Source organism: Ambystoma mexicanum, chromosome 4q (genome assembly GCF_040938575.1).
Source record: "Ambystoma mexicanum isolate Mex_15411 chromosome 4q, UKY_AmexF1_1, whole genome shotgun sequence".
In the NCBI taxonomy this organism is placed as follows: Eukaryota; Metazoa; Chordata; class Amphibia; order Caudata; family Ambystomatidae; genus Ambystoma; species Ambystoma mexicanum.
The window spans coordinates 950763046-950782180 of NC_090928.1; the positions used below are offsets into that span (position 1 = coordinate 950763046).

Consider the following 19135-nt stretch of genomic DNA (forward strand, 5'->3'; position numbering starts at 1 on the left):
CGCAACCTGTTCGCTTAAGGTGAGCCTGGTGAGGAGGTAAGAGATGCTTAATGTTGAGTTTTTTGTATTGCTTAATGTTGAGCCTTTTACCACCCCCCGTGGTTGTGCATGTGCGTACTGCTATTTAATCTTATATTCATGAGCATGTGAATCCATGCCAGACCCCATGCTGGAGAAGGAACAAGTTACTTACCTGTAACTGTTGTTCTCCAGCATGGGTCTGGCATGGATTCACATGCGAACCCTCCCGCCTACCCCTCTGCGGCTCTTCACTTGGTCATACTGCCACTTCACGTGCTACCAAATCTGAAGATGGCTGCCAGAGGCGGGGCTTAGGTAGAGGGCAGACATTGGCTGTGGTCAGTATGACGCAGAGATCAGTGATTGGTTACTACTAGGAAAGACAGATCAGAAACGAAACTGATACTGATTTTTTTCTTTACCGAGGATTCTCAGCCTGACGACGGGGAATATTCATGAGCATGTGAATCCATGCCAGACCCATGCTGGAGAACAACAGTTACAGGTAAGTAACTTGTTCCTTATGCTATTTTACTGAACAGTGTCACTAACAGTCAGAAACTTAACTTTCAAAAGGTATTTCATTTATTTTTGCTATTCTCACATGTTCTTACACTACTTTCCTTAGAATTTAATCGCATCTTATGATGTACATATATAGAGGAAAAAGCAGGCCTGAAACACAGCAATCATTTATGTGCGTGAATACAATCATGTAGATTATACACAGTTGCTAATGATACTGCCTCTTGTTTGCTCACTTGACTCTCCATATGTAAGCCCCATATTTGTATGCATTGTAGTTTATTTATGTTTTGTGTGTGTTAGTAGAAATATGTAGTAAGCAATGCATTATTAGCTACTTAGTACATGTTTCACAGTACGGAAAAGTCTGATACAGAACATTCACAGTTTTATTATATAACTTTGGAAAATTACAAATATAGCACCTCTGTGGTGTATGCTGCAGCCAATACCTACATTTCTGTACGAGTAGGTTCCTGTACTAGAAAGAACACTGCAATGGAATGTTCTTTAGAACACTACATTGTGTAATGAAGTATGTAGTTTATTACACATTTCCCGATAATCCCTAATACTTTTTTGCCAACATTACATTCACAACCCCTTGTATGAAAAGTAAATGCACATGTGATGTCATCAATGATGTTTGTGATGTCATCTTTGATGTCCTGGGTGTTAGTCTTAGCAGTGCACAGTGGTAGCGCGAGTTATGGTTGCTTAGCTTACCATAACTGGGGAATTTCAGGGGTTTTTCAATTTTACTTGTAACCGTAACGTCCTTTTAACAACATTTTTTTCATGAAATTTCATAGGTTTTTATTAGTCCAACTTAACCATAACGTCCCTGTAACAATGTTTTTTTCAGTGCATTTCATGTTTTTACCAGAGTATGTAATTTTTCTACAACTTACTAATATCATACTTACCAAAAATAACAATTTGGGTCCAATTTACGAAGTGTCACCTTAAAACTCTACCATTTCCCACCTTCTGGAATAATTGTTAAACTTCTATACACTTTTTGCAACTATTTCAACTAGTTTTGCATCCGTAGAAGTCTACGAACATATGACTTCATTGCGGACCTTCAGGACAGCGCCACATGACCATGCGCTGGCGCGCGGCATGATGACGTGTCCGAGAACCCGTCCGCACTTCACGATAAGATCCGTCCTTCGCAGACAGTTCGGAACTGAATTCTCTACTGATCTAGGAACTTTCAACTTCAAAATTTCCCTTGCACTCCTCCTACACCTGTTCATACTCATTATCCATTTCCAATCTAGTACACAGTACATACTTGGAAGAATGTTATCAAAACTGCTATTCATCTTAAAAATGGCATCAGTTATTGCCATCCCTCCTCCCCAAGAGCCACCACCAGGTGGAGGACCTTCACAACAAAAAAAGTGCAGTACTTTCAAAGACAATGAAGAAGACCAAGAAGATGAGGTAGAGGAAGTGCCTACTTCTAGCACCAACATCGAATTATGGGTGTGCCAGTTCTTTTCTACTGTCGGGAGTTTACAAAAGGCTAAAACGACCAAAGTGAAATGCACTGAGTGCACTCAGTCGCAGACTACCTGGACAGTACTCCTATGGGACCACCTCCATGCGCGGCAACACCAAATCCAATGACTGCAATGCTCTCAGAAAGGTTGTTCCTTTCTCAGCAAGTAGTAAGCTGTCTTCCTTCACCTCATCTTCCTCAACAAATACTGTAAGCACACAGCCTGATGTCTGCGGGCATTGGTGCGTTATAAATAAATAAATAAATAAGGAGGGCTATGGATCATTATCGTCCATTGCAGCCCCCGAAATGGGGGATAAAGGTCATTAGCACCCCTGGTTCCTAACGCGGGAAACCAGGATGCTAAAACATAGATTTTTCTTCCTATAGAATATTCCTTATTCCTATAAATCCTTTTCTATGACAGCCAACATGGAAAGAGAAGGCGGGGCTCCGTACACAGCCCCTCTTCCCTTGCCATGCATGGCAGCCTGCAAAACCCTATGAACATATTACCACAAGCATTTTTTTCCCTTTCAAACCTAACCTACCTTTGAATAACTTTACCACATAGCCGGTCCAAGGTAGACATAGCCACTTTAGCACCATTTTCCGTCCCTAGCGGTCATGGCCAGCAGCCAGATTGTCCGCGTCATGACCTTATGCCATGACCCAGACAATCTGGCTACTGCCCACGGCCACAGGCTATACCTCAGTCACCAAAGGTATATGACTGTTTTTTGTACCTATTACGCTTGTAAAAAAATAAAACACAGCCACATCTGCAAAACCATGCTTTAATGTCCTTGCCAATGCTCCTCACGGGTTTGCTCGAAATCCGCCCATGTTTTATTTTTTTTAAAGTGTCAAAATGTATGTACATACAATAGTCATATAACTTAGCCCCCACTTGACAAAATCCATTCAGTCTTTACACAAACATTGAAGGTTGGGTCTATAATCTTTCTCAAAACATTTGTCCACATTCGTCAAATAGCAACAAAGTTATAAGCCATCTAAAAATGTTAAGACCCCCCCCTCTAATTTCGCCCCCTCTTGAGAAAATCCCATCAAACTTTAGAAAACCATTTACATCTAGATCCAAAATCGTCTTGCCAAATGTTGTGCAGATTCGTCAAATGGCACATTTATATGCCTTTACAATATTTTGGGACCCCCTCTCTAATTTTGCCCCCTCTTCACATAATCCCACAAAACTTTGCTAAACCATTCAGGATTAGTTCTAGAAAAAAAATTCAAAATTACACACAGTTTCATTGGATGCACAAACGTTATAAGCCATCCAAAAACTGCTTTTCCCCAACCCTGTAATGCAGAAATAGGTAGAGATGTTCTAGGACATCTGAAGTGTCCGCGAACACCACCGCACTGCCCCAGGACATCTGGAGTGTTTGCGAACTTTCAGGGGTGACACAACCAGTTTTTTGGCTTCATATGGCCATATCCAATCCAATCCTCAACCCCCCCACATCCCCAGAGATTGTTGAGTTTGACAAGTGAAATGCTGCTTTTTTAAAAATGCTTTAACCGCGATGGCGGGCGCTTCAGGAAAACCGACGCATTTCACGTTTCCCACCAGCGAGCACGTCCCCACATCCGCGGACCACGCAAAAGTCCGCACATTTTTTTGGGCCTAACGGGAGCCAGTCTGTGGACAGTACAGCCAATCAGAAGCCAGTCCGCGCACCGAACAGGGAAGTGAGTCAGCGGAGCGGACATAGATATCACTAATTTTTTTGCCTCACGTTTTAGTCATTTTTTAAAAAACTACTGGACGGATTTACACCAAATTAACAAAAGCACACTTTCGGGACCAAGCCGCCACTCCTGCCGCAAATTTGGTGAAAATCCATCCAGCGGTTTGGGCTGTAGGCGTGAGCAAAGTTTTTTCCCATTATGTCTATGGGGAAAAAAAAATGTTGGGACCCTCCCCTATAACTTTGCCCCCCCTGGACCAAATCTCACCAAACTTTGCAAATAAATTCAGAGTGGGCCATATACTTTTTTGCAAAGTTTGGTGAGGATTCGTCCAGGGGGAGCAAAGTTATAAGCTGCCAAAAAAGTGCTCTTCCTATGGGTACCTCTTGGTCCATTGAGGCTGCCAGGCACAACCTGGCAACAATCTGGAGTTGTTGCCTGTGGAAGGGGAATAAACCCGGACAGATTGTTGCAGGAGTTTGGAGCAAGTGGGCGGTTTTTGAAGTAGGTGGTAGACGGAGTTTAGAGACATAACGGAGAGAGAGGAGAAGGCTGAAGACCAGAGTGGAAGAAAAATAATTAGGTGGAGGTGGTTGATTTAGAAGAGAGGAAGGAGGTTGGAGTTAAAATCGGGAGCTGGTTGGTGTAAAGCAGTAGAATTAGGTTGGGGTTGAATATCAGAAGGAGGCTGGAGTGAAGTCTGGAGCGAAATGCAGGAGGTTGGTGAGCTAGCAAAATCAGGATGGAACGAGAGGGCACACTTGGCCCAAGGCATTGGCTATGGGTGAGACCCGATCTGAACGGTCAAACCAGTGGTGGGAGGAGTAAGGCTGTGGCATTGCCTCAAGGACGATCAGAAACTTGAGAGGGAAGCCCTTTTGAACTTGCCTGTGGAAACCGGGGAAGGCAACCCCAATTCACTCAGTCTTAAAGTTGAGAGAAGCTCCACTTGTGCCTAAAGCTCATGGTGGAGACACAGCACTGTCTACAGGTGTCACAGGATGGAAATGAGGTGGTCATATTGCACCATCAACCATACACAGGTAGGAGGAAACCCATAGAGAACACCTTATAGCCTGAATGACAGGGGTACCCTGAGCCCTTGTGAACTTCAGAAGTAAAAGGAAACTGTTGCATTGTTAGAACTGCTAAGAAGAGACTCTCATGGTGCTATTCGACCCAGAAGAGTTATTTTGTGTTTAAATAAAAGGCATTTTAAACTGAGATTGTGTTCCACCTGTTTGTGAACCCCTCTCTGCTATATGATAGTGAGCACTCCTATAGTGCACCTTACACTTGACTTGATGACTAAATCGAAGTATGTACCTTTTTGTGACAAATGTCTTAACCTGTTTTGTTGGTAAACTGGATTGTTTAACCTAAAAATGTAGCTTGTTTCCAGTGTTAACTTCTTTTTAATGTAGCGAGCAGGGCAGCTTGTTGGTGAATGTCTAGCCCAGGGTGATAAAGCGGAAGGAAAGTTTAGGTTGCACATTGCATCTCTCGGATTATCAGTTAATTCTCTAATGACTTTGCTGGTAGAGAAATTGACTATCGGAACTATAATTAACACCCTTGTGACCATGTTGTTTTTGCTCAGTGACCATTCACTCAAATCTTAATGCTCTTATTTGAAATTCTGTCTGAAGGCATAATAAAATGTTGTGGCTTTTTTTTATCTTTTATTCAGGTTTGAATTCTTTATTGACAAGATTTTGCCTCAGTACCGAGATGCTGTTATGTCACACACACTAATCTACATACCTTCCTACTTCGACTATGTGCGTCTACGAAATTACTTCAAGAAAGAAGAGTTAAATTTCACTCATATCTGTGAATATACCAACAAACCCGGTGTGTCTAGAGCAAGGCAGTTTTTCATAAGAGGAGAAAGACAGTTCCTTCTGGTGACAGAGCGGTTTCATTTCTACAAACGGTATGTATGTATGTATGTCAGAAGGCTGTAGAAAGAGGATGGGCCTTGTGCTGTGTGTTTGAATTGTTACCTGGCGAAATACAGGCTGACTTGTCTATTCATGTTCTTCTAGACTTAAGTGGTTTCCATGCAAAGCTTACTAAGGATATGCAAAATAAATGTTACATTGGGGGGGGGGGGGGGGGCACTGGAGAACCCAGCCAAGATGGCTGCAGGCCTGTGACCTCCCGACCAGCCCCAGACGTTTGCCCACATCCAGCCTACCACCATTGCTGTAAACGCTTACAGAAGCCGGCTAAACCAGCAGAGAGCACCATCGTTCGAAATCCGAGTGCCCTATATCCCCTGGTGAAAGCAAGCAGGCAATGAACCCACGATGACGGATTGCACATATAACGCGACCTGCCTGCATCTGTGAAAAGCGGAGGCTATTCGCATGAGGCTGTGCGGGCAGCGATCTGGCGTGGGGACGCCCTGAGACTCAGGAGACCTGGGGAGCAGCCGGGGTGCCAGTGTTCTGTCATTGAAGAGTGCTGGCGAGGGCACGGTGCTCCTGGGGAAGCCATCTGCTGCCACACGGCACTCGGGTGAACATGAAGGTCCAGAACGTAGCCCAGCCTGGAGGGGGGCCAACCAGTGCTGGGAGGCTGACCTGACTTGCGGTAAGGAGAGTGGCACGGGTGCCTTGGGGACCACGGGCGGGAGAGGACTTGATCAGCACAAGCCCCCACCGTCTGCCTCATGTTTCCCCTCTCCCTCCCACTTGCAAAACTAAGCAGAGTCGGGGGATGGCTCTGGCTGAATGCAAGCTGTGCGATCCTGGTGCTGGCGGGGCCCCAGACCTTAACGCTGCAAGTCGGGGCCAACAGAGGCATAAACTCCTGCTCTTTCCCCTGCTTCCTCCCCTGTCTGGTGATTGGAAAGAGGCAACACTCTTCGGATGGCCTCGCACCGTGAGGTTGGCAGCACACCTAGTGGTACAACGCAAGACGTACCGAAGGTGCTGACCTACCGACTTGTGTAAGGCCCACATCCCAACACAATCCACGTTCTGAATGGGCAGCACCTTGGCACGGGTTCAAGCACATCAGCCTGCACTGGCTGGGCAAGATAATAGGGGAACACGACTGGAGACTGGGTGAGAGAGGTGGGTGAAAACTGCGCGCACCGGCTCCCGCTAAATAGGGGGTGAAGCTTCCTGTATCCCACTACCGCAGAAGCGCTGAAAATTGCTGCAGCAAGACCGGAGACACTACGGAGAAGGGACAAATCGGCCCATACTAGTGGTGCAACCCTAACACGAGAAAAGAACCAACAGCGAGCCGGGGGTGATGCACCAAAATCAACCAGTATCACCATGTCAAAATCCAACAAACACTAATCAAAACTATATTTTGAACAACCAGCCATGTTCAAACATCTACCCTCCGGTGAAGACTCCCTGGGAAGCACTACTCAATCTCCTATGCAGGACCCAAGGGGAACACTCATGGACATTAAGAATATGCTGGGGCAAGTGCAGGCGAGTATACAGTCCCTGGATGGGAAATTGGACAGTTTGACTTGCAAGGTCGACCGTATGCAGGTACGCAAGGATAAGCATGGGGACCAGCCTGGATGAGGTGTAGGGCAGGGTATCCACTGTCGAGGATGAATCTTGCATCACCACGAAGGACATGGCCCTAGTCAAGAGGGCCCTCAAGGAACATTCAGTCAAACAAAATGACCTTCAATCTCGGTCCCGCTGGAATAATCTGAGAATTATTTAGGTGCCTGAAGCTGGGGATCAACGTAACATGGAGATGATGGTGGAACACCTGCTGAAAGAGACCCTTGGATGTAATGACTTCAGGTGTTCATTGTAGAGAAGGCCCACCGTAACCCCATTGGGAAACGCCCAGTGCCAGGTGCCTAGGCAAGAACCTTAATAGCTCGCCTATTGAACTATCGAGACAGGGACCGAGTGTCATGATCACTACAAGGTTACCAGGCGATTCCTCTCATCGGGGCATTAAGGGGGACCAGACCACCAATATGGGGGCTAGGTGGGTGTTAGCCTGGCTCTCCTGGCATTCATTACAGTCATAGACATTCACTATCATTGAGGGTTAAGAATCTCCTTATACTCTTAAAATGGCCGTTCACTTTGCCTCAGACACTTCTCAAGAGGGCACTGGTCTTTGAGCGTGGCTGCCTATTTAAGCCACGCCCAAGACTGAGTCTGTGCTTCAGGTTGTACTGCAGTCCGCAGCGCTTACCGATGTTCCCGACCGGATCTCTAATGGGAAAAGACACGGTTAGCTACAAACGTTTCAAGCGGGAGACATCTAACTCTGTACTCACCAGTTCCCCGGTGGATCTCCCGACTACTTGAACAGCTGGCCCCGGCATCATAAAACTCTTTGAAATTTTTATCCTTCGTCTCCCGGCTTCCAACACACTCTGCCTCACGACCTTTGGCTGCTACCGCGCCCACCTACAAGGAAGGGAGAAGAGGTAAAAGAGCACAGGGTAACAAACACTTATTACAAGGCAGCAAGTTGCGACGCATCACTACCACACGCATTTAAAGCAACTTCTGCAAAGATGGGAAAATACTCAATGCCATTCACTGCGCACTGTAACTACAGTTCGCGCACAGCTACACCACATCCCACTGCCACAAACTTACCTTACGGGTGCATTCCAAAGAACTCAGCACTCACCGTCGCCAGCTCTTCGCGGTCGCCTGCTAAAAGGGAAAAAGACACGGAGAATTAACATGCAGCTCGGATCTCGCGCATTACCAGCGTGCTCATATCAAGGGCCACACGCACCCTCAGACAAAAGGGGCTGCAAGCGCTTCACGCACCAGCAAGAGGGCAAAAGTTGGACTGTAGAAAGACTTACCATTACACCACGCACCAGCAAGAGAAGCATCACTGGAGTTTAGTTCAACTCTAAGCCTTACCAAAACAAGAAGGCTGGATCTCTAGCCACAGAAGTACTAGGTGAGAGCGCCAGTGAAGGAACTGGCAACAACCTTCTCCAGAATCACAGCGCCACTGCAAGATAGCAGGACGGAGAGTTCACCCCTCGTAACGTTCAGGTGAGCTAGGATCCAGTTATATCCCCGGAGGTTCAAGGGGGCTGGGCACAAAGGGGGGATAGAGCTAGGAACCCATAAGAGAATAACCTGTGTCTCCCACTTTCACAGAGACCTGCACATAACCCTGGCCAGACCACACACACACAGACTCCCTGAGAAGAGGCTTCCATATGCTCCCGCAGAGATCAGGTAAGCGTTACAGAACGTGAAGCCATACCGAAACCACTCTGCCTGAGCGATATGGAGACCTCAGAGGTAGATTTGTACCAATTGTTTGGGTGAGCTGCGTGCGGAGGTGCATGCAGCCCGGTCCGAGACAAACGCACTACAGGGAGAATTGGTGATAAATAGGGATCGGACGGATGAGCTGGCCTGCCAACTACTACAAACGCAAGTCGGGCAGGCTCCCCTTCCGGGTGGAGCCCCACCTGCACCACCGCCGCCGGTGACCCCAGTTCAGGTGGTGGTACCTGGGAATATTCCACTACCACTCCCAAAGTGGTTCACTGGGGATCCCAAGAGGTTTGCAGTTTTCATGAATCAATGTCGCCTACACTTCCTCTGCAGACCCAGGGTTTTTCCCACTGATCAGTCAAAAGTTGCTTTTGTGCTATCTTATTTCTGGGGTCAGGCGGCTGACTGGTCAATTCCATTAGTAAACAGGGATGATCCTTTTCTCTGAAATTTTCCTGGTTTCCAGCACAAACCTGAGAAGCTCTTCGCCCGCCCTTCTCGGGGACAGGCACTGGACAACTAATTGTTGTCACTGCGACAGGGTAGCCAGGACCTGCTGGCCTAAGTGGACACCTTTTAATCGGTTGGTCGCGGAAACGAATTGGCCGGAGGAGAAGAGGATGACATTGTTTTATTGAGGCCTGCAGGGAGAGCTGAAAGACGTCTTGGCTCAGGTGGTAAATCCTCCCGAGGGGTGTGCAGAGTATATTGGCTTAACCATACAACTGGACCACAGACTGCAAGACCGCAGGGCGGACCGCGCACGCTCAGAGAGCAGGACATATTATGTCCGCCCAAAGGAAAGCTAAGTCCGGCATGCACCTGACACCCATCCGGAGCCTATGCAATTGGGAGGAGTTCGGGGCCCCACAGCGAGGGCCGAGAGGGAGAAAAGAAGGCAACATCAGCTATATCTTTATTGTGGAAAGGCAGGACACTTCCTCCGAGACTGTCCTGTAAAACCACCCTGAATAGCCTTGAGGGGCTCTGGATAAGAGCAAGGAAGAGGACTGTTCGGAAAACTCAACAGACCTCACACTTTGTTGTCCCCATTATCCAGATTTGCCACCAGCAACCCTCCAGAATGCACGCCCTGGAAGCAGGTCTGTAGGCAACTATATTCTGCTTGCCAGAATTGGAATTCTGGCAAGCAGAATTGGAATTCCGCTCCGCTCTAAATCAGTGGCCGAGAATGTCACTGCGGTTGATGGCACCCAATTAATGTCGGGCCGGTGACACAGTGCACTGACAAGCTCACAGTGCTTATCCAATACGGACACAGGCAGAGGATCTCATTTGACCTTATCAGCGCCCTGCAGTTTCAGATCATTCTAGGCATACCTTGGCTGGAAACGCACAACCCGCACATTGACTGGCTCACAAGAACCCTAGCATGCGCCAACGAGTGGACAAGCTCGTGTTACGGGGTAGAAGATAACCCAGGAAGTCAGGTACCAAACCATCCAGAAAATCGGATCTACCCTGGGACTGGTCGGTGTTTTGTCTCCCGAATACTGCGAGTTCCAGGACGTGTTTAAGAAGGAACAGGCAAATAAGCTACCACCGCATCAGCCATACGATTGCCCGATCAACCTTATACCAGGGTCCCAAGTTCCGTGCAGTTGGATCTAGGCACTGACCGAACAGGAGAATTTACACCTGAAAATGTACCTAAACCAGTACCTGTCCAATGGGTTTAACCGGCCTTCGAAATCACCCGCAGCCTCTCCCCTCTTCTTCGTGCCAAAGAAGGAGGGGGACTTAAGAATGTGCATCGATTACCGCACACTAAACCAGATCACAATAAAAAAAAAGGTACCCGCTCCCACTCATCCGGGTGCTCTTGGACCAAGTCAAGCAGGCGCAGATTCTCACCAAACTAGACCTCAGGGGGGCATTTCCTCTGTTGCAAGTCAAGAAAGGTGATGAGAGGAAGCCCGCCTTTCGCACCAGGTACGGTCGCTACAAATATCAAGTGAAGCCCTTTGTGCTGTGTAATGCCCATGCGGCATTTCAGTACTTCATGAACGACGTGTTACGGGAGTTTCTGGACGTATGTGCTGTGGTGTACATCGATGACATCACAGCAGCAAAAGAGGCACAAGAAATGTACAGCTCGCCATTGCAAGGAAGCCCCGGTGTACCAAGTGGGTGATGCAGTGTGGTTAGCTTCCAAACACGTCACATTGAAAGGACCATGGAAATTTCACCCCAAGGTTTGGGGCCTGTTCACCATAGAAGCTGTGCTCAATCCCGTGGCCATGAAAATGGCTCTTCCGGTCCATATAACGATACACACAGTGTTTCACATATCCTTACTAAAACCCGTCCACCCAGGAACTCCAGTGCAGACACCCCCAGCACCTGTAGTAGTAGAAATAGAACCAGAATATGAAGTGAAAGACATATTAGACTCCAAGATAGTTAGGAAGAAACTATATTATTTAGTGGATTGGAAAGGGTATGGGCCACCAGACAGAATATGGGAACCCAGTGATAATATCCACGCTCCCTGGTTACTCACACGATTCCATCAAAATCGCCCAACCAAGCCTGGGTCGGGGAACTCATCCTTGGGAGGGGCCTTCGGGGGTGGGGGGGGGCACTGTCATGATCACTACAAGGTTGCAATGTTAGGGGCCTGAACTGTCCGTCTAAATGTTGCAAAGTTGTTTTATATATGTAGCGGCACCAAGTGGATATAGCATTTCTTCAAGAGACTTAACCTAACCCCTGGTAAGGAGGCGAAATTTGGGCAAAGATGGGGTTGACATTGCTATTTTTTTCATACTCCACATACTCTGTGGCGGTGTGCATAATGCTACGAAACACAGTGGGGTTTCAACTAATCACCCAGAGTAGAGATGGCGAGCCATAATGGTACGGGAGGTGTAAGCCATAATTGTACAAGGACAATACACAGCCAGGTGTACATCCATCAATTTTTATGGGTCTAACCAGGACTCAGTGGAAACCTTGGGGTGGATCACCAGGCAATTAGAAGAAGCTCCTCCAGGGGAAATCATTTGGCAGGGGATTTCAATGCAGTAATGCACCCCGACCAAGACAGAACGGGAGGGATCCATTGACCAGTGTCTAAGGTGACAACCAAGCTGCAAGACATCTGCTGATCATGGGAAATAGATGACATTTGGAGACTGAGACACCCTGGGGGAGGGGATACACATTGCAGTCCTTGGTCCATGACTCAGCCTCTCGATTGGACTATTTTTTGATCTCACAAACACAAACAGGCGAGTTAGCTGACATTACCACTCTAGCACGCACATTGTCTGATCACGCACTGGTACTCCTGGCCCTCACACTACCAGACAGAATAGCGGGGAGACCAAACTGGGTGTTTAAAAGCGAAAGTCTGACCGATTGGGTGTCTCCGAGAAAGACTGTCCTCAGTCATTGACAATTTTTTTTAACTAAATGACGGGTCGGTGGGCTTTTATGCAGCCCTAAATGTGTAGTTAGGGGAGAAAGTATCTCTGAAGAAGCGGGGATATTTAAACAAATCAAGCGACAACTAGCAGAGACCAAGGCTCAAATAAAACAATTACAAACAGAAGCAATAGGGGCAGGCACAGCCAAACATGCTGAGATTAAGAAGCAACTCAAGTATTCAATGAGCTGGCTCAGAGAGAGGTGAGGTTTTTCCAGGGTAAGACAGCGGCACGACCTTCCGGGGAAGGACAGCGCCCAGGCAGGGAACTATAGCAACGACAGTTAAATTGGAAACACAAAAGAGCTGAGTCTTATCCGTCAAGGATGCACAGAGGGAAGTGAAATTCAGGGATGCTGACATCGTCAAGAGACTGTACTCTTCACACATTCAAGTAACGCAGCAGGAAGTGGGAGAATACCTGGACCGGGTGGCGTTATACTGGTGCACGGACGAAGACAGGAATGGCTGGGCCTTCCCCTGTCACTAGAAGAGGTTCTTTCAGCAATTAAGTCGTTACCATCCAAGAAAGCCCAGATGGCTAAACAGCCAAATTTTATAAATGTTTTGCCACCAAACTTGCCCCATATCTGTTAGAGGTATATCGATAAAGTCTAGCAGCCGGTCGTCTGCTGGATCCGATGAGAGAGGCAGTGTTTGTGGTTCTCCTGAAGCCAGATAAAGTACCATCCAGCTGTTCCTCTTACCGCCCAATATCCTAATAAATATGGATAACTTTTTCATCCAGGTGGGCCCCATTGATGCACAGTTGCATCGAAGCGGACCAATCTGGGTTTATCCCGGGAAGATCCACCTCCTATGGGCTTCGCAGGATGTTTGGGTTTATGTCAGCTGTCCAGCAAGAGGAACCTGTGGTGGCGGCACGGCTGGATGCCACGAAAGTGTTTGATTCAGTGGAATGGCCCTTCCTGTTCATGGTACTCCACAGAATGGGGCTGGGGAGGTATTTATTGTCATGGTTCAACTACTCTACACCTTACCCAGCGCAAACATCTGAGTAAATGGCCTACTGATTCTGGATCTACCCTTGAGGGGGAGGCACACGAGATGGGTGCCCACCCTCGCTGTTTCTATTCACATTAACAATTGAACCACTTGCGAAGGGGATCAGGGACTGACATATCCACATAGGGATGCAATTATACAAACACATGGTGGTCATTTCTCTCTACGCGGACGACATGGTGCTTTATATTAAGGACCCGGCACATAACCTGGGCCCTGCCATGTCAGGCGTGGCGATTGTTGGGGACTACTCTGGGCTAAAGATTAACGCCACAACATCGCTACTGTTTCCACTCACAGCAGGCACCACACGGTTCGCTGATAAATCAGGATTTCAGTGGCACAACACTCACACTATGTACCTGGGAGTCCATGTAGCTAGGTCTGCGTAAGAACTATATAAACAGAACTATCACAGGGTGCTAGAGCAAACTATAATATCAGTGAATAGATGGATGGAATTGCCAATTCACCTATACGGGAGGATATCGCTGGTTAAAATGGTACTACTGCTGCGCTTCCTGTATGTATTCCTAATATACCCATTTTACCCCCAAGGAATATTTCCGGGAGATACGCTCTGAAATACTGCGGTTTATATGGGCTGGAAAGCAGGCATGCGTGTCCTGGAAGAAACTGGTAGTCCCCATTGAAAGAGGGGTTCTAGAACTTCCCGACTTCGAGGCATACTACGAGGCAGCACAAGCAGGGTTCCTATTGTACTGGTTCGGGGGTCAAGCGGTCAGAAGGCACATTGAGGTGGAGAGGGCGCAGGCGGCCCCATTCCTTCAAAGGGCAACCATATTGACGTCTACCAACAGATCCCTGAGATCGCCAAACATGATGGAATTGACTTTCAAATCGTGGGCCTGCATCGAGCACAAAGCGAAAGGTAATGTTATTTACTCCCTGAATCTCCCAGTCATATATATACCTGGAGTACATTTGACTTTTCAGAGGGGATATGCTAGTCTTAGGAAATGCCTGAATATATCCTGATTTGGGGACCTATTCCCTGATGGGCAATTCTTGAAAATGGAGGAAATAAAATCTAATGGGGAACTCACGCCACAAGATGTTTTTTTTTTTCTCCAACTAAGGGATTCCCTGAAACACATTTTTCACATTTCCCTACTAAACCTGAAATGCCCCTATACTTGCCCATATGCTTTCGAGAAACGTAGCCTGTAAATGGTGTTGACACTGTATAATATGTTCATGAACACCCGAAGTGGGAGGGGGACACATCATGGGTAAAATGGGAACGATCGTTAGGGGAGCAGTGACAGATGAGACGTGCTTTTGCTGTGGGGAAATGAGAAGGGTGGCTCTTAACGCCAGATACAAGCTGATCCACTTTAAGTACTTACATCAGTGTTTCTACACTCCGGCGATGTTACACAAGTTCTTCCCTGAGGCTTCCAAAAAATGCCTGCGATGTGCCACATCTCCTGCAGACTTTTTACACATGGCATGGGGATGCCCAAAGGTTAGACAGTTTTGGTCACAGGTCTTCGAGAACACTGAGTGAAATAGTGCAGGAGGATGTGGAGAAGACAACACTGATGGCTCTGTTGGGGTAGACCAGACGTATCCCAAAGAATACTAGGAAGCTGGCCGTACTATTATTACTGCTAGCTAAACAACGGGTGGCACTAGTGTGGTGTAGCACCAAAGTTCCCAAGGTGGAGCAATGGCAGACAGACATCCTATACTGCAACGAAATGGAGACAGAATATGGGCGGTTAGCGCACCCATACTCTAAACCCAAAGACATATGGGGACCATATACACATTGCTTTATTGCACAAGCTCGCCAGGACGGGGAGAACTGAGGTCACCTCACGTCTTCCCTCTTCATTAGTCTAACGCAATGATTTAGCTCAATTCAGTAGCGGGAAAACAACCCATACTCAGCAACATAAGGACAAGTGATGTGAGAGGATATATGATATGATATGGCATTTGTAACGCGCCTATACACAAGTGTTTCTAGGCGCGACGAGGCAGGGAGGGAGAAACATGGGGAAGACAGGCAACGATCCTACTAGGCCAGGTGTCATTTAGATCGCGCAAGTGCAGGGGTACAGGGTTGGGAAGGGGAGGGGGGGAAGTGCAGTACAGGGTAAGTAGAATACAAAATAAATAATAGGGCCAGCTGGTGGCAAGTGCAAGGTAAGTGCAGACAAGTGCTGGGGAGGGGCGGCTGTAGGGATATAGAGACAGTCCCGCAGTGCAGGGGATGCCAGGGAGGCAGTGCAAGTGGAGAGTGGCTGGGCCAAGGACCGAGGTCGGAGAGAGCGGCCCAGTTGCAGATTCAGTGCAGTTTCAGTGAAGAATTTAGCAGGGGAGAGGAAGAGAGAAAGCAGAAGCTGTCATGATCTCTGCTTCCAAAAGATCAGGACTTGCCCGACTCCCTTGGAAGCAGACCCATAACCCCGGTTCCGAGTGCCAGCCAGTCCCAATTGGGACCTTTTGGACCCTGTCCTGGCGCCAGTGGCACCAGGCTCATAAAGATGCCCAGTCCCAGCGCTGGAAGCGCCGGGCTCATAATGCTTGGGTGGACTTACCTGCAGCAGACCATGCTGCTTACTTACCTGACAGTTGAACCCCTGATCCTCTTCTGTTTGGGACTACTTTTCCTGTTGGGTGGGGCAGGAGCCACTCCCTAGGTTCAGAACACTGGAACTCTTCTGGAAAGCAGGAACTCTTTTCTTACCTAGGCGTGGCTGTGGAAGGAGACACCTAAGCACTACAGGAGGCTATTTAAACCACACCCGATGGATGAATCTTGCTTTGCGTTATTCTGCATTCTCTGCAGCAGAACGCTCATCGTGTCTTCTGCTTCTGATCCTGGGCCTAAGGGAACAAAGGCTTACCATCCTGGAATCCAGTCTTCAGCAGCACCTGTAAAGACAAAGAAAGAACAGGTTAGCACTACGGTCTTCAGTGGCAGCGCATCTCTTACCTGGTCCATCGGCTGTCAACAACGCCTCGCGCTGCATTCCGGCATCTGAAAGACAAAGGCTTACCTACTCTTCGCATGCTCCGGAGGTCTTCGCACTGCATTCCGGCATCTGAAAGACAAAAGCTTACCAGCTCTTCGCACGCTCCGGAGGCCTTCGGCGCTGCATCCCGCATCTGAAAGACAAAAGAAGGTGTGTTTAAAGACATTGGGCAACTTTATTACTCACGTGCCATTACTCCTTCCCACACCGAATCCAGTGGGTATTCCAGCACCCTTCAGCTTCTCTAAAGCTCCGAACTTATACCTGCAAGATAAAAGGGACAGTTAGTGCGCATCGTGAAGCAGGCTACAAGCGCTTACTTACGTGCTTCCAGGCGCTTCTATTCCTCACGCGGGTTCGATCCTCAACTCTCATCAGCCCGCCATCCGCCATCGCCGGAACCCTGCAAAACAAGAGATATCATTACAAAAGACTTTTAAGACATTTGAAGTGCCCAGAACTTACCGTTCGTGCAGTTGACGGACAGCAGTCCTCTGAGGTCAAGAGGCCTGCACCCTTATCCAGTGAAGAAACTGGTTACGGCACCCTGCCCCGAGGCAGATGGAGAGCTCGGCGTTCACTTAGCTAAGGTGAGGGTGTTAACCTTTGGGGTTCTACAGGAGAAGAGAAAGGGAAGAGGAGAGAGGCACCCAATAACCCCAGTTCATTAATCCCATATTTTCTATCTGCAGACATCTTACTCTTCGAGTCAGACATACAGTGCACAGAGGTCAAGCCCAAAGAGCCAACCGTGTGTTACACATCACCTTTGAAGATACGGCATTCACCCAGTCAAGACCGACGCCTCTGCGGGAATCAGGTGAGCGTTACAGAAGCAAAGAGGAACGTTTTGAGGTGCTTCCGGAACCGGAGATGGTTCTCCTCAAGTTTCAGAGAGGCAGGAAGGCTGTTCCAGAGAGAGGCCCCTGCCGCGGAGAGAGATCTACCCCCAGCTCGTTGCTTCGAATAGCGGCTGACCCTGAGGGAGTTGGAGACGGATGAGCGAAGGGCTCGGGAAGGAAGATATTTAGGAAGAGAGAGTTGAAGGTATTTAGGCCCCAGGCCCCAGAAGGCCTTGTGGACAATGCAGAGGGTTTTGAACTTAATCCTCATAGCCACTGGGAGCCAGTGTAGAGATTTCAGTCCTGGAGAGATACGGTCCCTGGGCTTGAGGCCAAGGACAAGTCTCGCAGTCCTGTTCTGGATGAGTTGCAGAGGGCGGAGAGTGGAGGCAGGCAGATTAAGATTGAGGCTGTTACTGTAGTCCAGCTTCGAGAGAACCAGGGCTCGGGAGACACTGAGCTTCTGGGGGAAGGAGAGGAAGGGAAGAATACCTCTGAGGAGGTGCAGCTGGTAGTGTGACTTCTGAGAGACGTCAGATATGAGGAGAGAGGAGGAAAGTAATGTACCACTGCACTGCAATTATTGTTGGGGGGCGTTCTGTTTTTGAAACAGTCATTCTGTTATGCAGACAGCATGTTCTTATTGCAAAAATTACAATAAAAAGAGTTTAAAAAAAATGTTACATTGAATGATGGGTAATTCCAGTGACGTCTCATCAGCGAGTCCTGAACATGTAACAAAGCAATTAGAAAGCCAATACATTAAGGTAAGAGGACATTTTCATTTTGGAGCTCAGAAGTGAAGCATAGTTGCATGCTACTCATTCGCTTTTGTGCTATTCAATGTTGTCTCTTCTGTTTTTGCATGGGCCAATCCTGTGTAGGAAGACTTTTGGGACTTCCTAAACCCATTCCTAAGTACCTACCTGTAGACACTGGGGTCCAAGAGAAGGGCAAGTTCTGCTGGGTTCGCTGCTGATGCTGGTCTCGAGTCAGGCAGAAGGCGATCACCATCAGCCTCCACAGTGATCCTGCTGACGAAATGGGCCTCTTCTAAGAGAAAGTCCCTAACCTCGTCCTAACTCTGTGTATCAGCGGATAAACCGATGAGGGACAAGTCCGTAGAGGACGCTTCAAAGCTAACTAAGGCCTGCCAGGTCAACTGAGTCAACTACAGCGCCGTCAACGAGGGCCTCGACGAGAACATCGTCGACTGCGTCCATAACAGCGTTAAAGGAGAGTGGATCCTCAAAGGAAGTGTCTACCATGACCACCCCACGGGTGTCCTTGCCCCCAAGGTGAGATATGGCTGTGGAGGCACCGACGAAGGCAGCCGCCATTTTAGAGTCGGGGAAAGACCCAGCGACCGCATCAACCCAGCAGCCTCCTGAGGGGGGAGAGGGAGAAAGTCCCAACCCCCCTGATGGAAAGTCTTCGCTACGTGGACCCACAGGCTGCTCCAGATAGACCGGAGCATATTTACTCAAGTTTTGACGAGGGAGACGATAATCTGCCCCGACGATTACTACACAGATCACGAAGGGGGTGGATCTGGGGGCGGTGGACCTAGGTCCCCTGCTCGCAAGAGGAGACTCGTCAGTCCAGACCCTATGCCACTGGCTCCTTTCACCTCTAGACTTAGGGACGTGTCGCTGGATACTCTTAACTACTCTGCACCCACTGGTCATGGCATTCCAGCAGAGAATGCCCACGGGACTCAGGCCTATGCCTCCACCAGACCCTCCAGAGCCGCGGGAGAGCAATTCTAAGGGGGT

At 48.3% G+C, this 19135-nt stretch overlaps 1 protein-coding gene across 1 annotated transcript in view; it reads left to right on the plus strand.

The window, feature by feature from the left end:
- The window catches only part of UTP25 (UTP25 small subunit processome component), a 379991-nt gene that overhangs the window by 345638 nt on the left and 15218 nt on the right, over nt 1-19135 (plus strand). The window contains exon 11 of the mRNA XM_069608503.1: nt 5466-5711. Within this exon, the coding sequence (XP_069464604.1) occupies nt 5466-5711 (246 nt within the window). The remainder of the gene's footprint in view (nt 1-5465; nt 5712-19135) is intronic.